General features: G+C 42.2%; 2 protein-coding genes across 2 annotated transcripts; one reads left to right on the top strand and one right to left on the bottom strand.

The window, feature by feature from the left end:
* Positions 1-3,087: 3,087 nt before the first annotated feature.
* hspb8 (heat shock protein b8) lies at positions 3,088-11,980 on the top strand. The gene is made up of 3 exons (XM_084024374.1): positions 3,088-3,728; positions 6,544-6,607; positions 10,776-11,980. The coding sequence occupies exons 1-3, from the start codon at positions 3,299-3,301 to the stop codon at positions 10,942-10,944; spliced, it is 663 nt and encodes a 220-aa protein (XP_083880500.1). The 5' UTR covers positions 3,088-3,298; the 3' UTR covers positions 10,945-11,980.
* Positions 11,981-12,836: 856 nt separating this feature from the next.
* On the bottom strand, positions 12,837-15,407 carry LOC311023733 (uncharacterized protein; the record flags this gene model as incomplete). Its single annotated transcript, XM_084025721.1, has 4 exons — positions 12,837-13,361; positions 14,355-14,475; positions 14,622-14,685; positions 15,041-15,407. The coding sequence occupies 4 exons, from the start codon at positions 15,405-15,407 to the stop codon at positions 12,837-12,839; spliced, it is 1,077 nt and encodes a 358-aa protein (XP_083881847.1).
* Positions 15,408-15,646: the final 239 nt, after the last annotated feature.

Genomic DNA, 15,646 nt, shown 5'->3' with positions numbered 1-15,646 from the left:
CGACGCTTGAATAGAAATGCCCCCCCCCCCCCACGACTGAATGTCGTTTTGTTTGTCGGTCTGTGTTTTTGCCCTGCGTCCTCTCACATGGACTCTCACGACGCCCTGAGACTTCATCCCTTCGATATTTACAGGAGAAACTGCACATGAGACAGAAACAGTGTGTTTGACCTTATTTTTTGTCCATGCAATTCCTATTAAATTATTCTGTTACGCTAATGCTTAATATTTATTTTAAAAATGGATGGTTCTTTTGGCCAATATACAGCATGTGTCGGCTAATGCAAGAGCAGATGCACCAGTGTAACACTTCATAAGAGTGCGTTTTCTGTCCCGTTGTCAGGTGTGTACGTAGTGGATTTTGGCCCCCAGAAGTTGAAGGATTGATGTGACCCGTTTGATCCGTTTTGATCTGGGAGGTTTACAAATGGCTCCAGAGGGATCATTGTCAGGAATATAAGGAAAAGGTTTATTGCTCTGATCTCTGCACTTCACAAGGTGGAGAACAAACATGCTTCCCTCCTGAAAATGAAGCGAGGGGAGCCTGATGCGAGCAAACTGCCTGTCAGCTCAAATGTCAAGTTAATTTATACTCTGATCAAGTGGGAAACAATAGAAATGCCAGCCCATGTTACACAGCAGAGAGCTGTCGAAGCTGGGGACAACATCTCCACATGTCACAGGACACTCGTGGCAAATAAAAGCTAATGAAGTTGTTTTGCGGAGAAAAAGAAAAGTAAATATAATGGACTTCTTGTCTTGTTTAATGCGTAAACCGTCATCCCGGCCTGTCTGTACCGAGTCTTTAGTTTTTATTTGTTTCTTGTGATTTCAAAGATTTCGATTTACTTGAATAATGTTCTTGCTACAACACTGGAACCAAACGTATAAATCAACAGTGTTTTTGTTCTTGAATTATATGACAAACGAAAGGTAAAGTTTTGAAATTGTGCAGCACCATCCATATTTATTATAACTATATAACTTATTTAATATTTATTGGTTTGCTGTCCCTCAGTGGTCAATCTTTCTATGCAACACTGTCAGTTTGTAGTTATAATGACACTGCTGTGATTTGTTTGCTTTCTTGAAATGATAATTACTATCAGGCTCAGCCACGGTACTCATAGGCCTCAAAGTGGAAGAAATGTTTTGTTTTTTTGTTTTGGGCTTTTTTTAAAGCATGTTGGGAATGTTTATTGCTTTCTTGTCAAGAGTTAGATGAGAAGATTCATACCACTCTCATGTATGACTGCTAAAAATGAGGCAACACCCGGCAGCTGGCTAATGTAGCTTAGCATAAAGACAGGAAACGAGCTGTTAAATTGTAATGAAATCTGCCCACCAGCACCTCCAAAGCTCACTAATTAAAATCTATCTCATGTGTTTTAATACGTACAAGGTGAGTGGAAGTCGCCTCTGTTTGTCTGTCCGGCAACGAAATTTAAAAAAATCTGTCATAAAAACTTCCATAAAATCACAAACTTTTGATTTTACACTTTGTTTTTGATTGAACTAACGAGATATAACATGCTGTGAGCTTTAGAGGTGCTGGTGCATGGATTATTTTGTTTTTTACCTTGAATCAGATTAGAATTGGCTGCTGGTCATAATTTCATATTAACCGTTAGATTTGAGCTCTAATCCAATCGTCTCCCCTAACTCTCGGCAAGAAAGTGAACAAGAGAATTTTCCCCAAATGTCAAACTGTTTCTTCAGATGCTTTGCCTCCAGAGTTTGGATCCGCGAAGGGAGTTTGAAGCTGCCTCTGCATATAATTAAGAGAGTCATATTTCTCCATCATTTCAAATCCATCATCCTGTCTGTGTATCTGCTCCAGGCGTGACAGACTGCTCTCTATGCACTCAATACTCTCAGTTTATTTCCCTGAATGTCAACTCAATTGGACGAATGAGGGAAATGTGACGCTGGAAGAGGAAGGGACTTGGCAAAAAAAAAAAAAAAAAGTCATCCATAAACTAAAAAACTGATGACCAACCAGTGACGACGGGGTCGCCGGTGGAAGATTTGTGCTGTCAAGTCGATTAACTTTCCGGATGGGCGCCCAGGCCACAGCGGCCCTCTCCCCCATCATGTCAAGTTTACATCGGTTCTTGTAAAATGTAATTACTGTGGTGTAAATATGCATCTGCATTGTATAGATTATACACACGAGGTGTGATTATTTGATTCGTGTATAGATCAATGGCCTTGTGGGATGTTAAAACTGTTAGCGTGGCTAAGATGGAAGTGACCTGTGAGAAGAGGTGTGAATGACAGAATGTGTCTGTCAGGCATCAATCATTGGAGTCTAGATGTCGTCATGCTAAACATCGTTGTTGTTTTAATTGCAAAAACTCATATAGCAATAGTGATGTCAAAGTGTCATGCATAGTCTCCCTGTCTCCAGAGCATATTGGGTTTTTCATCCTGTCACATTTGATCTTGTGTCAGTGGGAAAGCCACATTGTAATCACGTGACCCACCCCATGAGATCAACTTCCACTGTGTTTAGAATAAGCTCTATACAAACCATGTTCGGAATAAAACGTCTTGTTTATGTCGTGCAGACGCGCTTCTTTCCCGTAACGTGAGCGCAGGAGCCCCCGCGCAGCGTTGACTTCTTAGCCGTGTTGTTTTATCCGTCCGGTGACATCAGTGTTGACCCGGAGCTCTGCGTTATTTTCTATAAACAAGCCAGTGAGTCACCGAGAGGAGGGCGCTCCAGCTCCGTGTGAGTGACATGTGGACACTCACTTAATTTGGTCAAAAGGGGGAGGCTGGTCTCTGGTCAGCTGTTGCGCCCGCGCTGCAAAAAATATCCACAACAACACGTGATTTAATCTTAAATGAGCCTTAAACAGTTATTTTTACAGTGATTAACATATGATACAGATTATTTAGAGCAGAAAAGGTCGTTGTTTCTATCACATTCTCTACTTTTAAATATGTGAAGACTAAGTTTGACTTCTTGGACGGATATTTTTTGCAGTGGATCCTCCCAGCACTTTCCAGACACTTGCTCTGTGCCGACTCATCGTCTGGGAAAATCACCGCCCAGTATAAAACCCACAGCCAGGAGGGATCCACTTTTTCAGGAAAAGCTGTGTACACTTTGACAGTTTGTTGTTGGAACAACTGGCGAACCTGTTGCGTATCGGTAATGCGCAAAATCCAACATAGATCAAGTTTTGCCACATAGAAAGTTATTTTTGTTTTATCGTGTTTTTAGGGGGGGGGTTCGGGGTTGTTTGTCCCAAAACAGCAAAACTTGAACTGGGTTTGAACACCGCTGGACATGGCAGAGGGAGACTTTTACACGATGGGGAACCGGCAGAGGTTTCCCAGGGATCCGTTTGGGGAGTCGCCGTTCAGAGAGCAGTCTCCGTTCAGGGAGCAGCTCGGGTCTCGGTTTATGGACGATGACTTTGGGATGCCAAATTTCCCCGATGATTTGGCAATGGACTGGCCGGGCTGGGCTCGGCCGGGCCGGCTCAGCACGCGCCTCAGCACGTCGCCCTTCAGCAGCGGTTTACGCACGGGTTTCCCCTCGCGACAGTCCGTGGGAGGAGGCCCCACGCTGTACACCAGCAGGTACGGCGAGCCCTCCTCCCGGAGCTCCCCCACCACCACCGGGGGGGAGCCCTGGAAAGTCTGCGTGAACGTCCACAGCTTCAAACCAGAGGAGTTAAGCGTCAAAACGAGAGACGGATTTGTAGAAGTGTCAGGTGAGTTGGGACGAAATCTGTCTCCTACTATGATCGAGTTAACTGATGATCGGGGCCTTTGGGGGGAAGGAAAGCTTCTTACTTGTTGAGGATCCATGACTGGAGGTCAAAGTGAACCCACCTGGTAATTTCCCACCGCAACAACCATCAGCTGAGTTTTATTTATAGACCACATTTAAAAGCAGCAAATGCTGTCCAAATGCCCTTTAACAGTCGGCCAAGTAGTAAACCAGCATGGAAGTAATAGCTTAAATTGAACTCAAATTACACAGAAAACAAATCAAATGGAATAGAAACAAAATGTATTTGGCAATAGATGTCATCTGCTTGTGAAAAACACTTTAAAAAGAGAACAATAAAAATAAATGCAGTGCTGCAACTGCCATTACTGACACTGAGGGCATGCTCTCAGTATTGTGTTGGGAAATCTTACCTGATATATTTTGTTTTAAAGATGGTTTTTCTTCGGCAGATAATACTGAACGATAAATATATCTCCAGCTGTGTGAAATTGGAATAAAACAGCATTTAGACATACATTTAGGGAGATAGATGTTTAAATACGATATGATTTAAAATAGTCACAAAATAATTAAATAATTGGAAAATCTGACCACCTTTTTTGGGGGAATGGGATTTAATTGAGGAAATTTGTACTCAATATTTATAAAACATTGCTTGTCCCTTCAATATAGTTATTTTTAATAAACCTTTCATCAGGGAGTCGCATATCGACAACACATCTTAAACAGCCATCATGTGAGACCTAAAAGTTGTGGACAAAACAACATCTGTGCAAAAGTAAAAGCCATTAAAAACACAGCTGTTCAGCCAAAATCATGTCCCTCCAGATCCTCACTCTAACCTGGAGGAGAAATATAATTTCTCTCTGACAGCAGAACCACGAACGCCTCGGTGGTGGTCTCGGCATTAATGAGTCTTGATATGGAGGAGCTGAACAGATTTTGGGGACTGGGACTTGCACGTTGGCAGGCAGATCCTCAAGCTTGGACACCTGTTTCAGATTCCTGCAGAATCACTCCCTCAGTCGCCCACGAGCTCGATTTAGATTTAAGGCATGGCCCGTGACAACAGTCTCTGTTTACAGGAAGACAAGCCGCTAGCTGCCACTAAACGCTGGAGAGAATGTTCTGGATCACTTTTTACCCAGCGGCCCCTTCTGTCTTCTGCCGGTGTCACGTTCTAGCCCAGTCACTGATTACGGGAGTAAGTTGCAGAAATCGCTTCCTCATATCGGAACTTGAGAGACGGATGAATTCCAGGGATGCCCGGGGGTCGAGGAGGGCACCTAGGACGGCAGGCCCCCCGACTCCTGAGTTTTTTATACGCACATTGTTGGTATGCCAGTTGGGTCATTCAATCAGCGCTAAGTTGGGCCGGCCTGCCTGCCGCCGAGACTCGACCTCCATTCTAAAAGCATGACACGGGGAGTGATAGAAGCTTGGCTGGAGGTGCTCGGAACAGGAACAAATGTTTAACACAGAATGTTTGAGTAGCGGAGCCAAAATTCAGTCAAATTCAAATTTTACTGAATCATATCGAAAGTTTCGTACTGAAGGATTTCAGAATACATAGTTTCTACACTATGGATGTTATAAATGGTGCTTTTATGGGCCTAGTTCAGACCAAACGCTGTATATAAGAAGTGGACATAATCATCGTGACATCATCAGTTTGTTTGAGAACTACGTTTTACATAGTTACATAATGCTGAACATATTTGGACAGCGGAGGAGTAGTGATCTGACAAACACAAATGTGTGTGTCTTCGTCTTACAACTTTAACCCTTTCACAGTGTTTTCAGTTCACTGGCCAAATGCCAAACTCGAGGCTTCAACAGCGGTCCACAAACCGATGGATGACCACGTCTTATGTGCTCACTCCATAGACAGAATTATCAGTGTGTACCTTTAACATGACATAACACACACACACACACACACACAACAATAGTATCAAAAAGCTGTATGTACAAATGTGAAAACTGCAGCTCTGTCCTTGCAGAGACCTTGACAGAAAAGCCTTTATGCATGACGGTAAGGTCACGGTAAGAACATTCAGTATTGTGAGCATTACATAGAGCATCGGGAATTTGGCATCTCTGTCGTAAGAGGAGAGGCTGCATCTTGTTGGACGACTGCCCTCTGGCCAACCCTCCATTATTCATGAAATGGGACCAGTTTTAAGTCCTGGTGAGGTTTGAATTCTAGCCGTATGACGTCACTGGTGATCTTAGCAGCTCTCTCTGGACCGGTCCAGCCCTTGGTCTCTGGTGGAGTCCAGCACCTTCTGCAGGCGGAGACGTGACCGTGGGGGTATAAAGTAGAGCATAGTCAGGGGTTGAGGGGTGGAGCAGGCCAAGCTGCTGGCGGCGGTGATATTTAGCAGCCCCGGAGCAGCTGCTAGCAAACCCGAGAGAGACAACGGCCATAAACAGAGCAGGGAGGAGAAGATAGAGGGAGGGGTGGGGGGCTTTGCTCTTCTCCCCAGACCAACAAGTTTTTCTGCAGAATCACTCTTGGAGGAAAAGGGTGTTTCATTATTTCAACATTGCATCCCAGCCTGTGGCCCCAAAGTGAAAACACACTGTTGGGGTTGAATGGAAAGTTGTGTTTGTCAAATGAAATGTGTTTTGAGCTCAGTGTGTCGTCGCCACCTTTTTTATGCAGCTCCTCCATACATTCAAAGGATATCCAGATGGGTTTTATGCAACATTTATGAGGCTTGCAGTCGTTGAACTATCTGAGGTAATTTAAAGTTACACCTCTCACTCACTTGTATTTTTCTTCACAGGGAAACATGAAGAGAAGCAGGAAGAAGGAGGCATAGTGACAAAGAACTTCACAAAGAAGATACAGTGAGTATGAGTGATGACTCAGAGCTGCACTTTATGTTTTCCATGCTGTCTTTCTGCACATTATGGACACAAACCATATTTTAGTCACATATTTAATATCTGTTGATTGTTGAAGAGTTTACCCCTTTAAGCCGCATGATTCATATCTGAATCATATACAGCAGTGCTTTCCAACAATTCCACAATGAGATGGATACTTCTGAACATATCTGAATCCCGGAGTAGGAAATGATGAATGAAGAGATAATAATATAAAATTATAATTTTATGGATCTTGTCATTTTTCCCGATATCTTTTTTTGTGTGTCTTCTCTGTCGCTATAGCCTTTTTTTCTTTCCCTCATTCCGTTAATATTATAGTGGTTTTTAAAACAATAATTTAGCTTCTGCTAAATGCCCTAAATGTAATTGCAATTTCTGTAAACCGTTGTTCTGAGAAGTTCTACGTGTATTAACTTTGCTAGCTGAATACTGATGTGTACAACATGGACTGAAAACTAAACTCTAGTTAATCAGAAGCTAACCTTGAAGCCCTTTACCTTTTTCTGGCATTTTTTATTTCCTCCAGTGTCAAAGTCCCAATCCACTGTGGTCTCGTCCTTATCGACAAATCCCCATAACCCTTTGAGATCACATCCCCGGTCATATTGTGCAACTGTTTAACAATGCATGCCGAAAGAAATACAAAAAAATATATTTTGTTGTATTGGTAAGCCAAAAATCAGACCGCTTTTTCTTCCTGGAAAACCAAATATGATGTGTGCTTACATCAGTACCGACCAATAATATCATGACATCCATCTGTCAATCAATCGGCAACTTAGGCTGAGATGGAGGAGGTTGTGAGCAAATCTTTTCATTGATTAAGTCGTATTCCTCCCAAAGGTATGTCCTCTAAGCTAGATCCTCTTGAAATGCTGTTAGAGCTCCACTTTTAAGGAATATTTAACTCACAAAAGACCCTTAGTATATCAAAGACTCACCGTGCGTTACCTGAATTCTTGAAGAAAGTAGTGAGACAAACGGGCCACATGAGTTTTTACACAACCCCGGATCTCAGCCTTTAATTGGGCAGGGGGAAGACTTCAAACAGCGGTGCTGCTGATCTCTGGTGCACATCGCCGTGTCGCGGGCGCGTCACTCCGGCTCTGCTAATTTCCTGTCTGCTAATTAGTAAGCAGTTGTGCAAGTTGTTCATGTCACAAGCTTTTTAATTGGAAAGCTCTCAGATCAGGCCTGTGCTCCTCAGCTCTGCAAAACCTAAAACCAATGACTGGACATATAGAGAAGGGGGTCATATATATATAAATAACTGAGTTTATATATAAATAACTGACCTCAATACCCAAATCCTCTATGGCGATGGCACAGAGGAAGCAACAGTACTAGTTTGTAGAGCTGGAAGTATAGTTTTAATTGAAGCACGACAATGTTTTCACTCTTGTTTCTTCTGATAATAACAATAAGCAATTCAAGTTGGCCAAAACAGCATTTAAAAATATCTTCCGTATCGCGAGTGAAATAGGTGCCAGTAGAAAGTCAATTAGGATTCTTTCTTGTGTTGGATATTGAGGAATTAAATGCATCCATGTGACTGTGCATCTACCAGAACTACTGATGCAGTATTAAATATTGAGAAAGATCACCTATAGTGGGTGAGTGGTGAACTGGATGGGTTAACTCATTTATTCACACTGTAAATAACAATAAATATTTATTAACAATAAATATGCATTAATTGAGACTATTTTTCTTCTTCTCTAAGTTCTTGCGGATACGAGCAGGAGGGACAGCAGATTAAAGTATGCCCCTGAGCCGGCCCTTAGCCGGCTCTGAGCTGGTCCGACTATAAGCATCATCAAAAAGCAGTCTTAACCCTGCTCTTAAATGGGACTGGTTCCACAGGAGGGGGAGCTTGAGAGCTGAAGGCTCCCAGTCTACTCCTGGGACCCACAATTATTCATGGGATACACCGATGTAAAGTAAACAGCACAGCAGGGCCCAAGGACTTTTCTGTTAAACATTAAATCTGTTGGTTATTAACTAACTATGTTTTGCTCCAGAGTTAGTTAGAAATCCCCAGCTCAGGAACACACAGTTTGGGGTCCACACTCACCCTGTCTGGTCTCGCTATCTTGTCTCCGTCTGTCTCAGCCTCTCTGGGGGGGAAAAGCATATTGGATGGTGTTTTGGAAGCTGTACAAAATCAATGTGTGAGATAAAATGTGCGCTTGCCAGAGGTAAATAAACTCCTCAAGCTGGACGGATAAGGATTTTGCTGGAGTCCCACGTAATGGGCCGGCTGAGTGATTTTACTTTTTTATAGAAGGGGCAACTTGATACTGACACATGTGTCGGCTTGTGTATAGAGCACTAACGGGACACCGTTAGCGCTCATGTTTGCTGAATTCCTCATCTGGAAGTCAATGGGTTTTTGGTTAGATGTCTGAAATAATGTTTTTTTTTTACGTTTTGTTCTACAACATGAAATACGTTTGTAAATGCCCCTCTTGTGAATTTTAAAGCCTTTACTTAGCTTTTAGTGATAATTAGGACAAATTGTAGCATGCCAACACGTGTAATTATGGTAAACATTGTACACATTATCCCTACAGTGGGATGCAATCGGAGCTATGAACCTGAATGAAATTTTTAGTATGGGCTAAAAAAGAACCCATTAGATTTTAGAGATGATCTGAATCACAGGGCAGACATACAAATACATTTACTTCCGTTAACATTGTGGAGGTCTTTGCCCTTTCTAGTAAATAGGATGTACTTTGACCATACTGTTAAGACTATCTCTATTATTGTTTTGTTGTCTATTCTTTTTTGTAATTGCCCTTTTCCTATCTTATTGCCCTCCTGGGGGCATCTACTTAATTTTCCTGTCTCCAAGTTTTTGTTTTATTTCCGTGTGTTCCTTAGCTTTTTGTGAGTTTTTCCGCATTTGCTTTGTGAACTTAGACTGAGTCTGGAGGTTATTGTTGTTCCAGTGGACCTGTAGATGCCAAAGATATGATAACATTTGGCAACACCAATAGACCTGACTTGACCCCCATCGCCCTCTCTGTCTGTCTGCTTCTGTGTGGTGAAGTTTTCAGTCTCGCCTGACTTGTATTTCTCGGTGGAGTGGGAAGCCAGTGAAGGGTCCACTCTAATTAAACAGAGGGTGAACCCACTGTTTCCTCATCTGAACAGGGCAGCCTGATGTTTATATTAACTCCCAGAGACACTTGGCTGCTCACACAGAAAACCCACAATCCCCATATTAGGCCACACTGTCAAAGAGCAGACTCTGGATCTCTGTGTTTCCCTCTACAGCAGGTTTTGGTTTTGGTTCCAAATCAAATGGTTATTATTCTGATGAAACTTGAAATTAGCTTGATAACCAAATACCCATCAGTTTGATACTATAACATCATTAAATATGTTTTCTCCTAAAGCGGATATCCAGTTTTTAATTAAACCCTTACATACTGCAGCTCTGGCTGATCTTCCTCTAAGTTCTGGAAGCCAATTCTGACACTCTTTTCTGGCAAATATAACACTTTGAGAATGAAAAGTGACAAAAACGTAATAAAAATAAAAACGCACAAAATTAGGTGTTGCCCTTTATGACAGATGAGAGCAGCAGATTAGAGGAGTATACACCGATGGAATTACAGATGTGAAACTTCAGCAGACAGACGCTCTCATTAATTCAATCGGGTGTAATTTTTTTTCCTCACATCTGGATCCATTTTGGTGTTTTTATCTCCCTCGTCTTGGAGCTGGAAGATTTTCAGCTCAACTCCTCGGTCTGATAAGATGAATACGTTTTTAGTTTTTTCTCTCTCCTAGAAATACAGCACTAAGATCCGACTGCAGGCTATTTATTGGTATTTTGTCAATGAAAACAAATCCCAGAATTTAGCAATGTTTGCTCAGCAGCTCTTAAGGAGGAAAGTGTCACAGTGTTGCGTGACCTCCAAGCGGAGGTGAAGTGTTTCTCGAGGCTGTTTCTCTTCGCCGCTCTCCTTTTATTTTGTTGCTCCCACTCATGCTTTCAAACTGAGGACCGAGTAAATGTCTGCCATGCTTAACACCTTAAACTTCCACCCCTGCATTAAAAAAAAATAAACAAACCCTCGTATAAACTTTCTCACCTCTCATGTCTTCTCATCAGGATCCCGGTAGATGTGGACCCTGTGACCGTTTTCGCCTCCCTGTCCCCCGAGGGCGTCCTCATCATCGAAGCTCGCCAGACGCCTCCATATTACCTCTTCAGCAACGAGGGCTCCCCGCAGGGTGGAGACGCACAGGAGGCGGAGCCCCAAGAGGCCCCTGTAGTCTAACCCCCCCGCCCCCCCTCCCCATCTCCTCGCTCATATAACAAATCATCCTGCACCATTGATTTCAAGTTTGATATGAAATGTGTGGCCTTCAGCTTCATGTCGTAAGACACCCTGAATACAAATGTGTAAAATATACTCGATAAGTCCCGTTAGATTGGAGCTGCACAAGGAAAAGTTCAAAAGCTCTTTCCTGTTGAATGTTAACTCAGAAATCCAAATCTCCAGAAAAACCCAAAGCTTAAGGTGTTTATATCCCCCTTTGCTCCATTGGTGTCTTTTTATTTCAAAATGATTACAGACCAGCTGCTTTGATAAACAGGAACTGATGTTCCATTTTATCATTCCTGCTGCCTCTCGTTACCTTTATATCTTCACATCTGCAGCAGGTGTTTTTGAATGACCTTTTTTTTTTCTTTTTTTTTCTTTTTTTTTAAGCGATCACAAATGTTCAATCAGATTCAGCCGTGTGTTAACTTGTCTTGTGCAGCTTTAATATGATACATTTTATATATATTATTATTATATATTACAAGTTAATGTGACACTGTCAAATTTGTATTATGTGCTTTTAATTTAGTGGAAGTTTCTATTGTGTGTGTGTGATTTCTTTGGTTAAAAAAAAAAGAAGACAAATGTGCCTTTATCTACTTGAGTGCCTTGAATTCCTTCAGTTCTACAGTTGTTTTAACTTTTGTGTTATTGAATGTCATTTAAAACCAAACCAAAAAGCAAGTTACCATTTGTGGCTTAATTATGGGGTGAATTGTGCGAGCTGATACTGACTTCTACCAAAGTGTATTGTAAATATACTTTAATATGTGCCAATTCATTCTCAATATTAATCTGAGTGTGCTCAAGTGCTCCAGGTTTTGCAACATGGTTTGCATTTTTCTCCTTTTTCTATTTGAGCATCTAGGTATGCGGCTGCACGATTGTTGGAGCGGACGGCCCGACTTGTTTGTTTCCCGCCTTCTTTTTTTTTTTCCGTCGATGTCTTTTATGTTGGCTGACGCAATAAAAAACAATGTCCAGCCAATCTCCCAGTGTGTCTTAACATCTGTGTCTTTTATTGAGAGCCGTGCCACTCTCTGGCCTGGTACCAGGGATCCGGGGAGCCCATGGTGTTATTGTTGGATAAGAGAAGGCATTGGGCAGCAGATTAGCGGTCGGGCTTAGTGCTGGGTGCGTTTGGCGCCGTGCTGTGCTGCAGGATCGGGCCGAACGCACGGACCAAAAAAAGTACAAAACCAAAAAAGAATTGGGGCAGTTCCTTTCTGTTGTGTGATGCAAAATAATGTAATCTGCTCGGTGTATTGGAATCAAGAGGGATGATCGGTTTTGGAAAAAAGTTTCCAAACTTTGGAAGCTACAAAAGGCCTCCATTGTTTTGGCTGTTTAAAGGCTTCACTTTGTGTCACATAAATGGTTCTACTTACTGTTAGATGATGTGTGAACTATCGCTGCCACGGCAACAGCACAATCAGGAAAAGTTGCTTATGTAAAGGGACTAATGTACAGCTGTTGAAACGTATACTCAGAATCTGATTCACGTCAGAACTATTTGAACAGAATGATAATGAATGACTTTTCTCAAAGCTTCACTCGTGTTTATTCAGAAATGTGAATGATTATTATGATCACTTATTCATGACCAATTGCAAATTCACACGCTCAGTCTTTCAGATTGATGGGAAGTAACAAAGAAAAAATGAGTACCACAACACAGTATTGAACATTTTCACATGCTACTGCTTTATTGGAGCTCCAAACAAAGCGTGGTTATATATAGCTATCTGTTTACTAAAATCCTGCGTGCGTATGAGTGGTGCGAAGGCAAGCTTTGCGGGCTGTTTCGGTATTTTTTATTCAAATGTGGTGCGTGCAACATTTTTCTACTTGGAGTGTTCTTGATTGACGACAGCGGCCTCCAGCTCCTGGCTCGGGACCTCACTCGGTGGACTGCTGCCCAGCTCCGGCTCCACGAGGAGGGCGTTCTCCTCAGCATCCCCCCCCGAGCCTGCCATTACTTGGATCTCTACATCCACGGCTGGTTCTTTGTGTTCTGGCAGTTCGGATGTATCTGTGTATGAGCTTTCTTGGATTTCCTGGGCTTCCTGGTGCTTTGAAGCATCTTGAAGACTCTCTGTGCCTTCGCCATCTAAAGCCACTGAAGGGTGGGACTCTTCAGCTGGTTGTTCGTGGGTCTCCTCCTCCTCTTCCCTCTTTTCTTCATTCTGCTGAGTCCCAGCTGTGGTGCTGGCAGGGTGGGCCTGATCACCCGAGACTTCTGCTGGAGGCACTTCCCCGTCGTCCTCTGCAGAAGGGAAACATCGAGCCTCTGGTTCTCTGCAACTATCTGGTTCTGAATCAGCGGCTTCTTCTTTCTCCTGTTTTTCTTCAGCTGTCTCCAGCTCCACCTGTATTGTGTATATGTAGTAAAACATTTCAATAATGTACATACCAGTCCTTTCATAAGAGGAAATTCAAGAGAGATATTTAGTTGGATGCAATCAGCAGGTATTTTTCAGAACATGTTTTGAAAATCTGTAGCTCAATTAAGGGAATGGTTGAAATGTGGTTAACTTTGGCAAGAAATCAAATAAGCATTCCAAAATGTCAAACTATAGACGCTAATGAGGTAAATAATTTTAACTAATATGAAACTTCCCCAGTTGATTACTTACATGAAGGTTGTTTTTTTGGGGGGGTTTTTCTGAAATATTATGTTCAAATATGCAAATGATGATCTTCTCAAATACGTGCTTCTCCAGAAGAGAATCCCATCATTGGATAAGCCAGGTTCAAAATACCTGTTTCATTGTATTGACATATTAGAGTCAAGGGTTTAAAGAGGGAATTTGGGATATTTCTTTGTATCTCCATGAATCAGAATATACTGTCAACAACCATAAAACAAATGTTGCCATGTTTTTTTAGGAATTAAATAAAAAGAACCTCTCTGTAAAAACAGAATATTGATAGAAATGAAACTGGAAAGTTTGGTGGATGTAAGTGCTACTGAAGTGGAGATTTTCTGGCTCAGAGTCTGAGAATAAAACTAATTTTGAGAAAACAGTCTTTAAAGTAAATCAGGGGAATAGGGAAACATCTCAATAGATATCACCATACAACTCCCTCAGCTGATTGCTTACATTTAGATGATTCTTTTTTTAAAGTTTTCTGGGATGTTTGAAATATACAAATGAGGCATTATCTGCTGCTAACTTTTAATGATTTAGGCGAAGTCTATAGAATAGACAAAGAGTAAAAAAAACTAAAAACCCTTAAATGTGTTCTGGATGTTTTCTTTCCACTAGTCTAAAAGAAGATGTGTTATGGAAGCCATAAAACCTCATAAACACGAAGATATTTTTATCCTGCCTTAAATGTGAATAAATAGTTAAGCTCACCTTTATGGGAATGATGATGGCAGCAGGAATGGAGGTTTGAGAAACCGGAGCTTCCACAGTCAGGATGCCATCAACAGAAAGTGTGGATGTCATTTTGGTTGCATCAATCTCAGCTGGGAGTCTGAAAACAACAGGAGTCTGTTGATATTGTCTCATCGGTTCCAGTCTCCTGTCTAAAACAGACCCTCAGTGCTGCGTTGGTGGCTGGTGTTTAGAATGGCTTAAACTGTATATTTGCAGGTTAATACCAGTGTTTACTTTGCATACCTGTATTTCCTCGTAAAACATCTGGCAATAAATCCATGCTCGTCTGGCCTCTCCTCGTGTCTCCCTGGGGACCGATGTGAGGACACACACAAGAATCAAGACACAGCAAAAACCATTCAACACAGAAATTAATTTCTGCTACAGTGCTGTGATTTTCCCCAAGCTCTTTATTTCAGCAGCTTTCTAATTTCGTTTCAATCAACTTTCCTTTCCATTAGTGTTTAGTTTTAAGGGCTTGTATTCTGTGAACTGTGAGAGAAGTCTTTTCAGATAACTCTGCGAGAGATAATAACATTATGATAAGATTATTAATACTTTAGCAGAAAGTATTTTGTGTGGAAAAACTAATTGACTATGCTAATAAATTGAACTTTTTAGAAGTGTTTAATTAACAGAACTGGACACCAAAAGCTCGGTACCTCTGACCTCCAGGAATCCGTCTCTCACGGCGAGAGAAATCTCTGAGGGAAAGAAGTGAGCCACGTCCAGGTTGACCCTCCACTTGTACTCCTCCTTGCTAATCTCCTGGCCGGGATGATGCATCAACCCAGCGATGTAGGGCACAAACAGTGGAGCGGGTATGTACCCTGGCCAGGAACAGGCAGCCAAGCTCCTCTGGACCCGATCCACATCCATCCACAGAGGGTCCCCTGGCTCCAGGAAAGGCGGCAGGCCAACATCCTGATTGAAAAGCCTGCTGGACTGCCACCATTTCCTCAGGGGGAACCAGGGGCCACCTCCGCCGTGCTCTCCGCATGAAGACTGTGTTTTGGAATTTTCACTCATGATTCAAGAAATAAAAAATGTTATAAAAACCAATCTTTTGGCCTCTGCGTTGCCTCGCTGAATTTTCAGCAATTAAAATCTCCTTGAGTGAGCGAGGGAGCGATAAAGAAAAGCTAAGGGTGGTGAGATGGAGAAACCTCAGAGGGGCTTTATATACCTCTCCTTTCTGCTTTAGCACTTATTAAGCACTCATGCCGATCTCATGAGTAGGGTGTGTGGGCATGGGGTGATGGGTGCGG

This window comes from Eutrigla gurnardus (genome assembly GCF_963514095.1).
Source record: "Eutrigla gurnardus genome assembly, chromosome: 13".
NCBI lineage: Eukaryota > Metazoa > Chordata > Actinopteri > Perciformes > Triglidae > Eutrigla > Eutrigla gurnardus.
The sequence above is the reverse complement of the archived record's forward strand: the minus strand, read 5'-3'. Positions and strand labels throughout refer to the sequence as shown.